At 36.5% G+C, this 12,707-nt stretch overlaps 1 protein-coding gene across 1 annotated transcript; it reads left to right on the plus strand.

Annotated features, from left to right (window-relative positions):
• Positions 1 to 11,154: 11,154 nt before the first annotated feature.
• LOC133316372 (zinc finger A20 and AN1 domain-containing stress-associated protein 3) lies at positions 11,155 to 12,075 on the plus strand. The gene has a single exon (XM_061518115.1). The coding sequence runs from the start codon at positions 11,449 to 11,451 to the stop codon at positions 11,914 to 11,916; it is 468 nt and encodes a 155-aa protein (XP_061374099.1). The 5' UTR covers positions 11,155 to 11,448; the 3' UTR covers positions 11,917 to 12,075.
• Positions 12,076 to 12,707: the final 632 nt, after the last annotated feature.

Consider the following 12,707-nt stretch of genomic DNA (forward strand, 5'->3'; position numbering starts at 1 on the left):
CATCGAATTCAATTCATAATTGGGACGATCTCGTAAGTCAATTCCTTATACGGTTTGCTACCAGTAAGGTGCAATACAAATCAACTCATGCCTTAAAAACAGTTAGGCAAGGCGCGCACGAAAGTCTCCGCTAGAGGTGGCAATATGGGTTGAGCCCGGCGGGTCAACCCGCCAACCCGCCAAAACAGGACGGGTTGGGTTGAGGTTTTCAACCCACCAACCCACTTCAACCCGCCCCGTCTAGAAGTGGGTCAAAACGGGTTCAACCCGCTGCAGAGCGGGTTGACACACAGGGTTATAATTTTATTTTATTTTTACAATTAGGTTGTATTTCATTTGTCATTAAATTTTTGTGATATCCAATTTTTTTTATCTTAGTACTTCAAAGAAAAAATAAAGAATAACAATTTTATTTATGACAAATGTTATTTATATATGGAGACAAATGAGTTCCTAAAGAATGTTTGACAAATATTAGTATATATTTAAGATTGAGACTGAAAAAAATTAAGCAAAATGTGAAATAAAATAAAATAATATTACAAAAAATCATAAAATATAATTTATTTTTGAATTTTAATTAATTTTTTTTAATTGGCCGGTTGGTGGGTTGACCGCCAACTCACCATAAAATGGGGTGGGTTCATTTTTCCAACCCATATTTAATGGCAGGCCAACCTGCCCCACCCCGTTTTTGGCGGTTGGTGGTAGGCAACCTAAATTGCCACCCCCAGTCTGCGCGATTATTTTAATAGATTCTTATATGAGACTATTTTGGTAAAAGATCTGAATCATCGGGTTTCTTTGCATCTTATTATAGAGGGATTATTAAACGGTCCATTTTCCATGTCTCTGGCAAAACATCGCCTATGAACTATTGAGGACCTTAGAGCGCGATCTGAAAAGTTCATTAATCTAGAGGATTATAAGAGATCTCGTGATGATTCTGGGATAAAAACAGATCTTATTAACTTTGAAAAAGATTTCCAGAGAGATTTTCAAAGGCGTTTTAAGGAAAAGAGCAAATAGGAGAAGTTTGAAAATTATACTCCTTTGAATGCTTCCCGTAGGCGCATCTTGAAGGAAGTCTTTCAAGCTGGTTTTGTTAATATCTCAAAACCCACACCACTGAAGAAAAATGGAAGGCGCGATGAGAATAAATTTTGCAAATTCCACGATGATGTTGGCCATACAATAGAAGAGTGTTATGACCTTAAAAATACCATAGTGGTACTAATCAGAGCAAGAAAAATCAGGGAATTTATAGCTACTTGTAGGGATTATAAGGCGCAAAAAAGGCACTATAGAAGCCCTGATACTGATAGAAATTCTGATAAAAGAAGGTTTCAGGAAAAGAGAGATTACAACTGGACCAGATCTCATAGGGACACAAATACCCCGTATAGGCGCAATAATAGACAAAAAGAAGGGTCACCACGCGAAAGACTGTGCGATCAAAAAGCAAGGGACCATGGACCTCCACAATTGTCCAACAATGCTCCTGGAGTTTTAGCCACTATTGCTGGAGGAACAGCAGGAGGAGGTGAAACTTTCCTAGAGGAAGCGACACTTAAAGGCTGTCATGACTGTCAGCAACCATGCACAGGATTCCACACATCTTAAAGGTCGCTAGTCAATTACTTTTGACGATGATGAGTTGATGACTATAGAGGTATCATTCCAGGTCACAACGATCCTTGGTGATTTCTGCTTTCATGGCGAACCTCCAAGTAAAAAGAATTTTAATTGATAATGGTAGTTCTGCGGATATCCTTTTTTGGGAGGCATTTCGCGCGATGGATATTTCAGAGCAGCACATAATCCCTAGCTGTACGGATTTGCTTGGATTTTCTAGAGAATGCGTGCAGCCCAAAGGTACAGTTGAAATGCTAGTAACCTTTAGGATTATGCCTAATGGGAGAACAATTAAGGTACGCTTTTATATTATAGATTGTGCATCAGCTTATAATGTTATTTTGGGTCGCCCAACCAATGAGGCTTTGGACGCAATCATTTATATTCCATATCTTTTGATGAAATTCAGAAGTCCTTCTGGCACAATTGTATCTGTTAGAGGTAACCAGAATCTTACAATACAAGTTTGAAAGTAACTAATAAAACCTTTGTTCAGCAAGATATTAAGTTGAATAAAGGGAAGGCTTTTGTCAATATGACAGATCTTGATATGTGTGAAGATTTGTGCGATATGCGCCTTCAACCTGAAGGTGAGTTAGAGGATCTTCAACTTGGCCCACAGCCAGGATATGTTACCAAAGTTGGCAGACATATGCCAGAAAATGAAAAAATTGCACTTACTGCAATTTTGCTAAAAAATAAAGATTTGTTTCCTTGGACATCTGCTGATATACCAAGTTTAGACCCAGATTTCATTTGCCACCATCTTACTATCGATCCACAGGCAAAGTCAATTGCCTAAAAGAAGCGTAAGATTTCTCCTAAAAAACAAAATGTGGTAGATTCTGAAGTGACAAAACTGCTAGAGGCAGGAGTTATAAGAGAAATTACGTATTCTACGTGGCTTTCTAATGTTGTCTTGGTTAAGAAGGCTAATGGAAAATGGAGAATGTGTACAAATTACACAGATCTCAATAAATATTGTCCAAAGGACTTTTATCCTCTTCCTACCATTGACAAGTTAGTTGACAATTCAGCAGGGTATCGAGTCATTTCATTTATTGATGCATATTCGGTGTACAATCAAACTCCAAAGTTTAAACCGGATGAGGAGGCAACAAATTTTATTACTGATAAGACAACATATTGTTACAACATGATGCCTTTCGGTCTTAAAAATGCAGGCGCAACATACCAGCGTATGATGAACAAGGTGTTTAGCGATCAAATTGATCGCATGCTTGAAGTTTATATTGATGACATGATTGTCAAAAATGTTGCAACTCCATAACTTCCAGATGATTTAGAATAAGTGTTTCAGCAATTGCGCAAGTACAAATTACGACTCAATCCTGCTAAATGCGCATTTAGTGTTCCAGCAGGAAATTTTTTGGGAATTATGTTAACCCATCGCAGGATTAAGGTCAATCCTGATAAATGTAAGGCAATCTTGGAAATGACCAGTCCAAGAAATGTCAAGGAGCTACAACAGCTTACAAGACGAATAATTGCTTTAACCAGCTTTTGATCTGCATCTACGCAGAAGTCACTACCCATGTTTAAACTTTTGTGCAAGCAAACTACTTTTGAATGGACTTCAGAATGCGAAGCAGGTTTCGTTGAGATAAAGAAACATTTGGATAACCCTCCAATGTTGGTAAAACCCCAGCTGAATGAACCCTTAGTGCTTTATCTTGCTGTCAGTAGTAAGGCTATCAGTTCAGTATTGTTAAGAGAAGATGCCAACGGGCAACAACCCATTTACTTTGTGAGTAAAGCTCTTCAAGATCTGGAGTTACGATATCAACAGATTGAAAAGGTAGCATTTGCGCTAATTATAACATCTCGCAGATTGCGCCATTACTTTCAAGGACATTCCATCAAAGTAAGAACTAATATGTCTCTCAAGAAGATTTTGCGCAAACCTGATCTCGCGGGAAGAATGATAACTTAGTCCGTCAAGTTGTCAGAATAAAATATTATTTATAAATCGCGCCAGACAATTAAAGCACAAGTGTTGGCTGATTTTCTTGTAGAAATGACTCATTCAGATTATGTGCAATCAAATGGTGAATGGGTAATTTTCTTTGATGGACCTTATAATATTAAAGGGAGCGAGGCTGGCATTATTGTGGAAAGTTCTCAAGGAGTTGCTGTGGAGCATTCCATTCAATTTGGTTTTAAAGCCTCCAATAATTAGGAGGAATATGAGGTGGTGATTGCAGGATTAACAATGGCTAAAGATTTAGGCACAACAAGATTGATTGTAAAAAGTGATTTTCAGCTGGTGATTGAACAAGTCCAAGGAACTTACCAAGCAAAAGAGGTTTTGATGGCTAAATAATTGAAAAAAGTACATTTATTTCTTGCAGATTTTAAAAATATTAGATTTGAGCATATCCTGCGTGAGAAAAATGCTAGGGCATATATATTATCAAAGCTTGCTAGTGCGAACAGTCCTGGCAATAACAGATCAGTAATACAACAAAGTGTGCCTCATCCAAGTATAGTAATGGCTATCACAAAGCACAAAGCCAAGCCATCCAATTGCGCAGATCCAATAATTAACGATGAAGAGAAGACTCCAGAGACAGAGAGCAATTGGATGACTCCAATATGGAATTACCTTAATAAAGGCGAGGTACCATATGACTCAAATCTGGCTAAAAAACTGGTAAAAAATTCTTCTTTTTATACTATTGTCAATGGCCAACTATCTAGGAAGGGATTTTCTTCTCCAATGCTCAAATGTTTAACTCTAGAGCAAGCAAAATATGTTATATCTGAGGTCCACGAAGGATTAAATGGTCACCATATGGGAGAAAAATCTTTATCGAGCAAATTACTTTGAGCAGGTTATTTCTGGACCACAATGGACGAGGACGCAAAAAAGCACGTCTGATACTGTCTAAAGTGTCAGAAACACTCTGATATCCATCATGCTCTTCTTGAAGAGATATCTTCTTTACTCTCCATAGCCTTTTTATCAGTGGGGAATGGATCTGCTTGGACCTTTCCTGGTTGACATGGGAGGATTAAAATAGATGGTGGTGGTAATTGATTATTTTATCAAATGGAATGAGGCTGAACCATTAGTAAATATCTTTGGCAATAAGATTCAAAGATTTTTTTATCGCGACATAATTTGTAGATTTGGAGTTCCTTATACCATCATCACTAACAATGGAACACAATTTGTAGATAGAAAGTTTAATCAAATTATTAAGCATCTGCAGATTAAACAAAGGTACACGTCAGTTGAGTATCCTTAAACTAACAGACTAGTTGAAGTCGTGAATAGAGTTCTTAAACGAGGAGTTGAGAGAAGATTGGAAGCAGGAAAGGGGGACCAGTCAGATCATTATCGCACTAAAGAGGAAGGTAAAGTCTTAAATGGCTAAAATTTCCATTGCGCAAAGCAGTAAAAAGGAAAGTAAAGCCTTAACAAGTTAAAACTTCCATCATGTTAAAGAGAAAGGTAAAAACCTTAACTTGTTAAAACTTCCAACGCGAAGAGCATTAAAAAGGAAAGTAAAACCTTAACTGGTTAAAACTTTCATTGCGCTAAAGAGGAAGGTAAAACCTCAACTGGTTAAAACTTCCATCGTGTTAAAGAGGAAGGTAAAACCTTAATTGGTTAAAACTTCCATCGCGCTAAAAAGGAAAAGTACAAATCAAGGATTGAAGAAGATTGAAGGTTTAGCGGATTCGAAGTACCAATACAATAAAAAGACAAGTGTTAGTGGCCTGAATAGAACAAACCATGCTTACAAAAAGTCTTTACATAGCATCTCTTTGTCGTTCAAACCACAATTACAAAAACAAAAAACAAAAAGAAAGAGACCCTTAACTGTCTGAATTTACATGTCGCGAGGTTTATTAGCTGCATCAGTTATGTTCTCTGGATTAGTTGGCGGAGTCTCTATGTCCATCAAGCTCATTAGTTCCACTGGTTCTTCTTCTTGTTTCTCGCTGAGTTTCATCAATCGTCCATTTCTTACAAAGTGTAGATAATGCACATTGTCCAGCATCGCATTGGGATTTAAGAGGCGTACCTGCTCAACGATATTGTTAAAAGTACCAACAACCTCATTCTCAAAAAGTGCTTGGTATTTCATGACATCAACATTCAAACTAGTCTTCTCTTCCTCTAAGGAGCCAATTGTCATCAGCAAATTCTTCACCTGGTTTGAAATGCTCGTTTTCTGCGTTTTCAGTGTAGAAAATCTGATTTTCAATTCTTTTAGCTCCTTGGACATGTTCGTTTTCTCATCTTCTGCTACCTTCTTGGCTTTTTCGAGTTCCTTTATCTGGTTATTCTTTCTAGAGAGATCTTCTCTCAAAGCCACAATACGAGACCTTAGGAAGGAGACAGTACCTGTAACAAATATTCATTAGACCATATGTTTTCATAAGAAGGAAGTTTTGCGTGAATCATATGGTATGACATAATACCTGTCAAGGACATCATGCGTTGGTTTTTCATGTTCAGTTTTTTCACCTCCCCTTCCCATTCCTCTTCGCTCATGTCTTCTATAAGATGAACAATTTCTTTTCCTTTGGCAAAGTAATCTTGTGGGGTGCCCCAATCGCGCCCCCATCGCGCAATATTCCGGTGAGAAGTTTCGAAATCATCTGTTTTCCTTTTCTTGCTTCTCGCGGCATCTTTCTTCTCGCTCTTCTCTTTAAAAGGGGGAGATTGCAACTGTTTTGGTCGTTGAGGGCCAAATGAGGAAAAATGCATTACACCATGACTTGATTGTACTCCAGAAGGAGAAGTGTGTGTCTCTGCAACAAGTGGATTAACGCCAGCAAGACTAGAATTACCTTTTACTCTCTTAGCAGCAATATCTTCGAGCTGTTTTAATCTGGAAGACATTGAGCTATCTGCAAAGTAAAAAATACAATATATTTCAGATCAAAAGTTGATAGCGCAAAGGATAAAAAGTTAAAAGCGCAAACGATAAACCAATTGAAATGCAATAATAAACAAATCATTTACCCAGAAGACTCTAATATCCTCTTCGGTGTATTCATTCAAGATGGTGAAGGCGCTTAACAATTCAGTATCTGATACATTTCGCGCAATTTCATATAGATTATTGTCAGTTTTTCGCTCATAGTCATTCAAATATGAATATGAAATGTTCAGTTTATATTCATATGATAAATATATGGTCCAGTATAGGGGAAATAACGGAGTATTGTCCTCCTAACTTAAGAAAAATGGATGACAATCCCTCGCAGGATAAATCTTAAAGTAGTCAGTGGTCCAATTGTGCACCCTCATCTGATACACTTCACAAAATTTATGGTTCACATTTCCCCTGAACGACACCCAACTTTTTCGGGAACCAAAAATACTGAACATACATAAAAAAGACTCTGTCGACATGACCATATTATAGGCTTTACACACCATCTCGTATACTCGAATAAACATCCACGCGTTTGCATGTAGTTAAGATGGTGCCACTTGAATGTGTTGGAATAGCTTTACAACAAAAGATAAAAAGGGAAGGCGCACTCTAAGAGTCAAAAAATAGTAGTTGTACATCATGAGAAAATGTTTAGATGAGTTGCTTGCGCTCCAGGAGCAAACACGCTCATTCTTAGGCACAACTGACAATTCTCATCTATCATCTTCGGCTTTATCCTGGGTTAAATGGATGGCAGTGCCCAGTTGTTCAATTTTCTTGGGTAAACTGAAGTAGGACACAGTTTCCTTCATAATTTTGGAAACCCATTCTAAATTCGACGCATCACAAACACCAGAATTACTTGTTTCTGCAGTATCCTGGATTTGACGCTGTTTATTTTCAACATCAACATTGTGCTTGGCCATGATATCCATGATTTTTGGAGGAATAAGATCTACGTTAAAAGATGATGAATTAGTGGAATTGAAAGAAGCGAAAGAACTGAAAAACGAAGGATTGTACCTCTCTTCAAATCTTCATTTTTTAAAGGGATACCCCGCAGGATATACAACACATAAGGGAATAGGGCTTGGGCTATGATTTTTAGCAGGATCATTATGCACAAAACTTGAAGGATTATTGCGCTCGAAATTTGTGTAATCTGTGCTCAAATAGTCTTCAGGATCGAGGGGAGAGTTACTAGGTGATTCGCGCAGATTAGACGCGGGGCTAGGCTAGAATCACTTGAAATGGAAATTGGGTTTGCAAGTTTGTTTGGCATAGAAATCTTTAATGAAGGAAGAGTGGAAGAACTTTGTTGAGACAAAGCTCTGGATACCCCGCATTTAGATTTTTGAGAAGAGGATCCTCCTTCATATCCTCGTAATGTTGGAGGAAAGCTTCCCTCAAGCTATGCCTTTTCCCAGGGTGAAATTCCTTTACCCATCAGCCATCATTCTTTAGTTCCAAAGAATTTAGACCTAGGGAAGGTTCTTAGGGGGGGGGGGGCTCGTTGAGTCAGATCTCTCGGTTATTCTAAAAAAGGCAGTGTATCGATGTTCGTTAAACATTCTCTTAGAGAAACCAAACGAGATGAAACCCTTCACCGTAGAAAACCCAGACAAAGTAGAAAGACTCAAAGAAGGTCTAAATACAGTAAGATGGAGAGAAGAAGAATGAACATACCTGAAATTTATATTGCACTTTTGGAAAGAGCTTTGAAGCAAGACGTGTCGTCTGAGGAGATTTGAAGTTGGGACGATGACGAATAGTACTCAATGGGAGTTTTAGAAGAGGATTCTCGCTTGATAAACGTTTTTCCTCCACGAATAAAGAGCAGTACAAATACAAAAAGTCACCGAGGGATTTTTGGGTAAAAGCATTAGTTAAAACGGTAATTGTAGGGCACGTGTTCAGAAGACGAAAGGATTAAAGCTTAAATCATCCCACGTTGACAATTATAACCCCCACATAATTGAAATAATCAATGCGAAATAAAGGTCTTATCAACCATTTCTAAGCAGCAGGCTAATGATGGTATTTACATTGTCTGAATTAATCAATGCAGAATAGAGTATATAATGCATAGAGGGTAATAGTAACTCATCATGCAAAGTGGCTATGGAATATAACTTTAGTATCTCACACCTCATGCTTGCAAGCATGAGCTGCGAGATGGGGACTATTGATCTGGATAACATATAGGCCCATGAGGTTTAAAGCCCAAAAAGGGCCTATGAAGGCGTAATGATCACATTGCACAGAATACACACACCAAACAGTGCGCGAACTATCATGTAAAGCCGCCTTATATAACTTAAAGACTAAGAAATGTCTTAGTAACAAGCTGAGTTCCACCACGCATAAGGGCCAACACAAGAAAGACAACTCCAACTTGCCACTACTATAAGAAGACAGACTATTATATAGACTTGTTCACCAAGAAAATAGCCAGAAAGACACCAACTAAGACAGAAAGGTAGCAACCCACAACAACCAATAAAAAGATATGCCGCCTACAAAAGGCGGCACAAAGCTTACTATAAATATGAAGGGAACAAACCCAAGTATGATCATCTGATTCCAATTAACTTTAACATATACCTAGCATTGATACTGACTTGAGCGTCAGAGTGTCTTTGCAGGTATCCTCAGTCACTTCCATTGCGCCAGAATTTCACTACTGCCCATACACGAAGAAGTACATACCACTATAGATTCAAGCCCTCTTGATACAATTCAAAGTTCAAGGTCTTCAACCTTCAACCTTCAACCGTGTATAATTTGGCTCAATCAAATTTGGACCGGTCAGATCAACACTATTGAAGAAAAAAAAAGAATAAGAATATTTGAATTACTCGATATCTTTTCCTCTAATATTGAGTCCTAGTATAATTTTAAAAACAAAATAATAGATAGGGTACATTTGAAGAAATCAACATGTCAACTTATGGTTTTCTTTACTATAATTTTACGATGAATAAAGATATATATACTTTGTCTTAGACTTCTAGTCTCCTAGATTCCGATCCAAATGAATCGGTTTGGTATCAATTCAATTAGGATTTCTCAAGAATTAAACCAAGTCATTATCAAATCATAATTTATGATTTGATTTAATTTAAAAAATATTTAATCGGTATTTCAGATAAAATCTCTTAAGAATAAAATAACAATGATGATAAGAAAAATATATAATTTATGAGATTAATAAAATCTCATAAAAATATGTAAAACTCATGTAAAGTTATAAAAAGAGAAGAGAAAAAAAATATAAGTCCGATATATTTTTATGTATGTATAAGATATAAGAAGTATGAATTCCATACTTATTTTTTTTTTTTTTTAAATTACTGATTGGTTCTATTTTATTTAATAGGTTCACAATTCACGTCACATCACGCGGTTTGTTGTTGACCGTCTAAACCTCCATTTTCCGAGGCCCACCATATCCCAACTTGCGATTCTTCATCAATATTAATTAAAAAGGGATACGGTGGAGAATAAGTTAAGATTGTTTGTGTTATTTTAATTTGAATTTATTGATAATGATGTTATTTAAAATATTTATCTTCAAAATATTAATATCAAAATTTGTTTCTTTTCCTTCTCGAACTTTTGAAGAGTTAATAAATAATATTAGATGAAGATTATATTTATAAAAAAAATTTTCTTAAAATTTCTTATAATTAAATCTCAACTCTTTATTTTTATTAATTTAACGATTATAATTTATTATAAATTAATAAATATAACCTAATAAAATATAACTGTCAAACTAACAAAAATTAAATGTTAAAATTTAATTGTAGGAATTAGTAAATTTTTGTTTATAAATATAATATTTTTCTAAATTTTATTAACCTAATCCACATAATTTAGAGTTTAGAGGGTCGCAGCACAACTACCCGTAATTAGCTTCAATTAAACGTTTAAAACACATTAAAGAGAACCGATCAAATCCTTATGTTCAAGATTTTCAAAAGAAAAAATCTCGGAACTACGTATACCTATTATTACAAGAGGTAAGATATCCTAACTATTAAAAATTCTCACTATTAATTATTAACTTATTATCCATCATATCATTATTAGATCAAAAAGAGAACGTTAAAAAGTGTTTGAAGAAAGAGAAAATGTTAATGTAACAGTAATTAGATAGATATTAAGTTGATAGTGAAAAATTTTGATAGTGAGAATATCCCTTCTCTTATTACAAATCCACAAAGAAAAAAAAAATCAATAAAATTTATAGGGCTAATCACATCATTAATTAATCACGAACTGTCAATGATATTAAAAAATTGAAAATCGATATCGAATCTACGTCCTAGATTTATGCAAGAAGTTATGGTTGATACATTATTTTATGGGAAATCATTTTCTTATGTAATAGGAGATAGTTTTCTCATGTTGTGAGACATCGAAATTCGTGCTATCTTTTTAGTTTTTTCTTCTTTTTTAATAAGTGGTAGGCCCCACCACTTATTGTGTCTATGACATGAGAGATGATATCTCATGTGACATGAGAAAAGAGAAGCCCATATTTTATTATTAACATACCTCAAATTAAAAAAAGAAGTAGAAGAAGAAGCTATAAATAAATAGAGAAAGGTGAGTGGAAATTCTGTGGAGGTGCTTTTCTTTGGGGTTTTCCATTGAATTTTCTATTATTGGGAGATTCCAATTCAAATCTTTCTGTCTTTCTTTTCCTTCTGAGTTCAATCACCCACAACTTGTGAATTGTGATTTCCCCAGCGATCCCTTTCTTATATCTTCGATTTTCCTTTCTTCTCAAAGGAAAATCCTAGATTTCTATTTTTCCTTCTCTCTCTCTAAAAACCTCGATTTTCCAACGAAACAAACAGTTTCCGATCCGATCTGAGAAAAAAAAATGGCGGAAGAACATCGATGCCAAGCTCCACGACTCTGCACCAACAATTGTGGCTTCTTCGGAAGTCCGGCGATGCAGGATCTTTGCTCCAAATGCTATCGAGATTTGCAGATCAAGGAACAGCAATCTTCCTCCGCTAAATTGGTTCTCAACCAATCCCTAGCACCTTCGCCGCCGTCTCAGGCGGTTCTGTTGCCGTCTTCTTCCTCTTCGTCGCCGCAGGAACCGGTCGTTGCTCCTTCTTTCGTTGAGGAGAAGAGCGGATCGGCGGCGCAGCCGAATCGGTGCGTGACTTGCAGGCGGCGCGTGGGATTGACGGGCTTCAAGTGCCGGTGCGGGTTGACGCTGTGCGGGTCGCACCGGTACCCGGAGCAACACGGGTGCGAGTTCGACTTCAAGGAGATGGGAAGGGAGCAGATCGCGAAGGCAAACCCAGTGGTGAAGGCCGAGAAACTTCACAAGATATGAACATGGGTATTATGGTCATTTCAAAATTGGTTATCATTGAAAAATATGAAAAAAATTTTCGGATCTGATAATCCGGGTCGGACGCTCCGTCCACAGTCGGGTCATATAGTTGGTGGTTTAGGGTGGGTCGGGGATCCTTATCGTTACGTGGTTGTGTTATGTGTAAATTGATTAAATAAATATTTTAATTTCAATTATTTATAGCCTTTGTTTTTTTCTTTTGTCAAAAAAGTTTTTTAAGTTTTTCTTTTCCGGTATTCGTTGCCATTGCCAACTTGCCATGTGCGAGAAAAAGCGAGCAATTTAAAATTAGAGGTTGATAGGTCATGATTTGGGGTGAAAGTAGGCTGAGCTGCGCCAAGCTTTGTTCCGAAAAGTTCAAGTATACGCCAAAAAATTTCAATATGGCCTGGCTCAAACTTAGTACGAGTCTAATTGTTAGCCTGACTTGACCCGTTTATAAAAAAACAAATGGCCTGGCCTAGTCCGTTAGCCTGTTAATTTTTAATTTCCAAGCGGAACCATGAAGCAGCTTTACAAAATATTCAAATTCTGCTGTTAAACCATAATTTCAACATCCAAACAAAATCATGAATCACAACAAAAACTAATACAATCTGTACTTAAGTCACTTTCAAAAGCAAAATGCTCAAACTAAATAACATATATTTCACCAGATCCAACAAACAAATTCATACTATGTAAATTAAAATAACTACATGAATCCAACCAACACATTATGATGCTTGTAGTAAGCATAATCTCTCCCAAAATCCTTTTAATTTATTCAT

This window comes from Gastrolobium bilobum, unplaced genomic scaffold (genome assembly GCF_033153095.1).
Source record: "Gastrolobium bilobum isolate Gb01-03AN ecotype WA unplaced genomic scaffold, APGP_CSIRO_Gbil_v1 utg682, whole genome shotgun sequence".
NCBI classification, from domain to species: Eukaryota; Viridiplantae; Streptophyta; class Magnoliopsida; order Fabales; family Fabaceae; genus Gastrolobium; species Gastrolobium bilobum.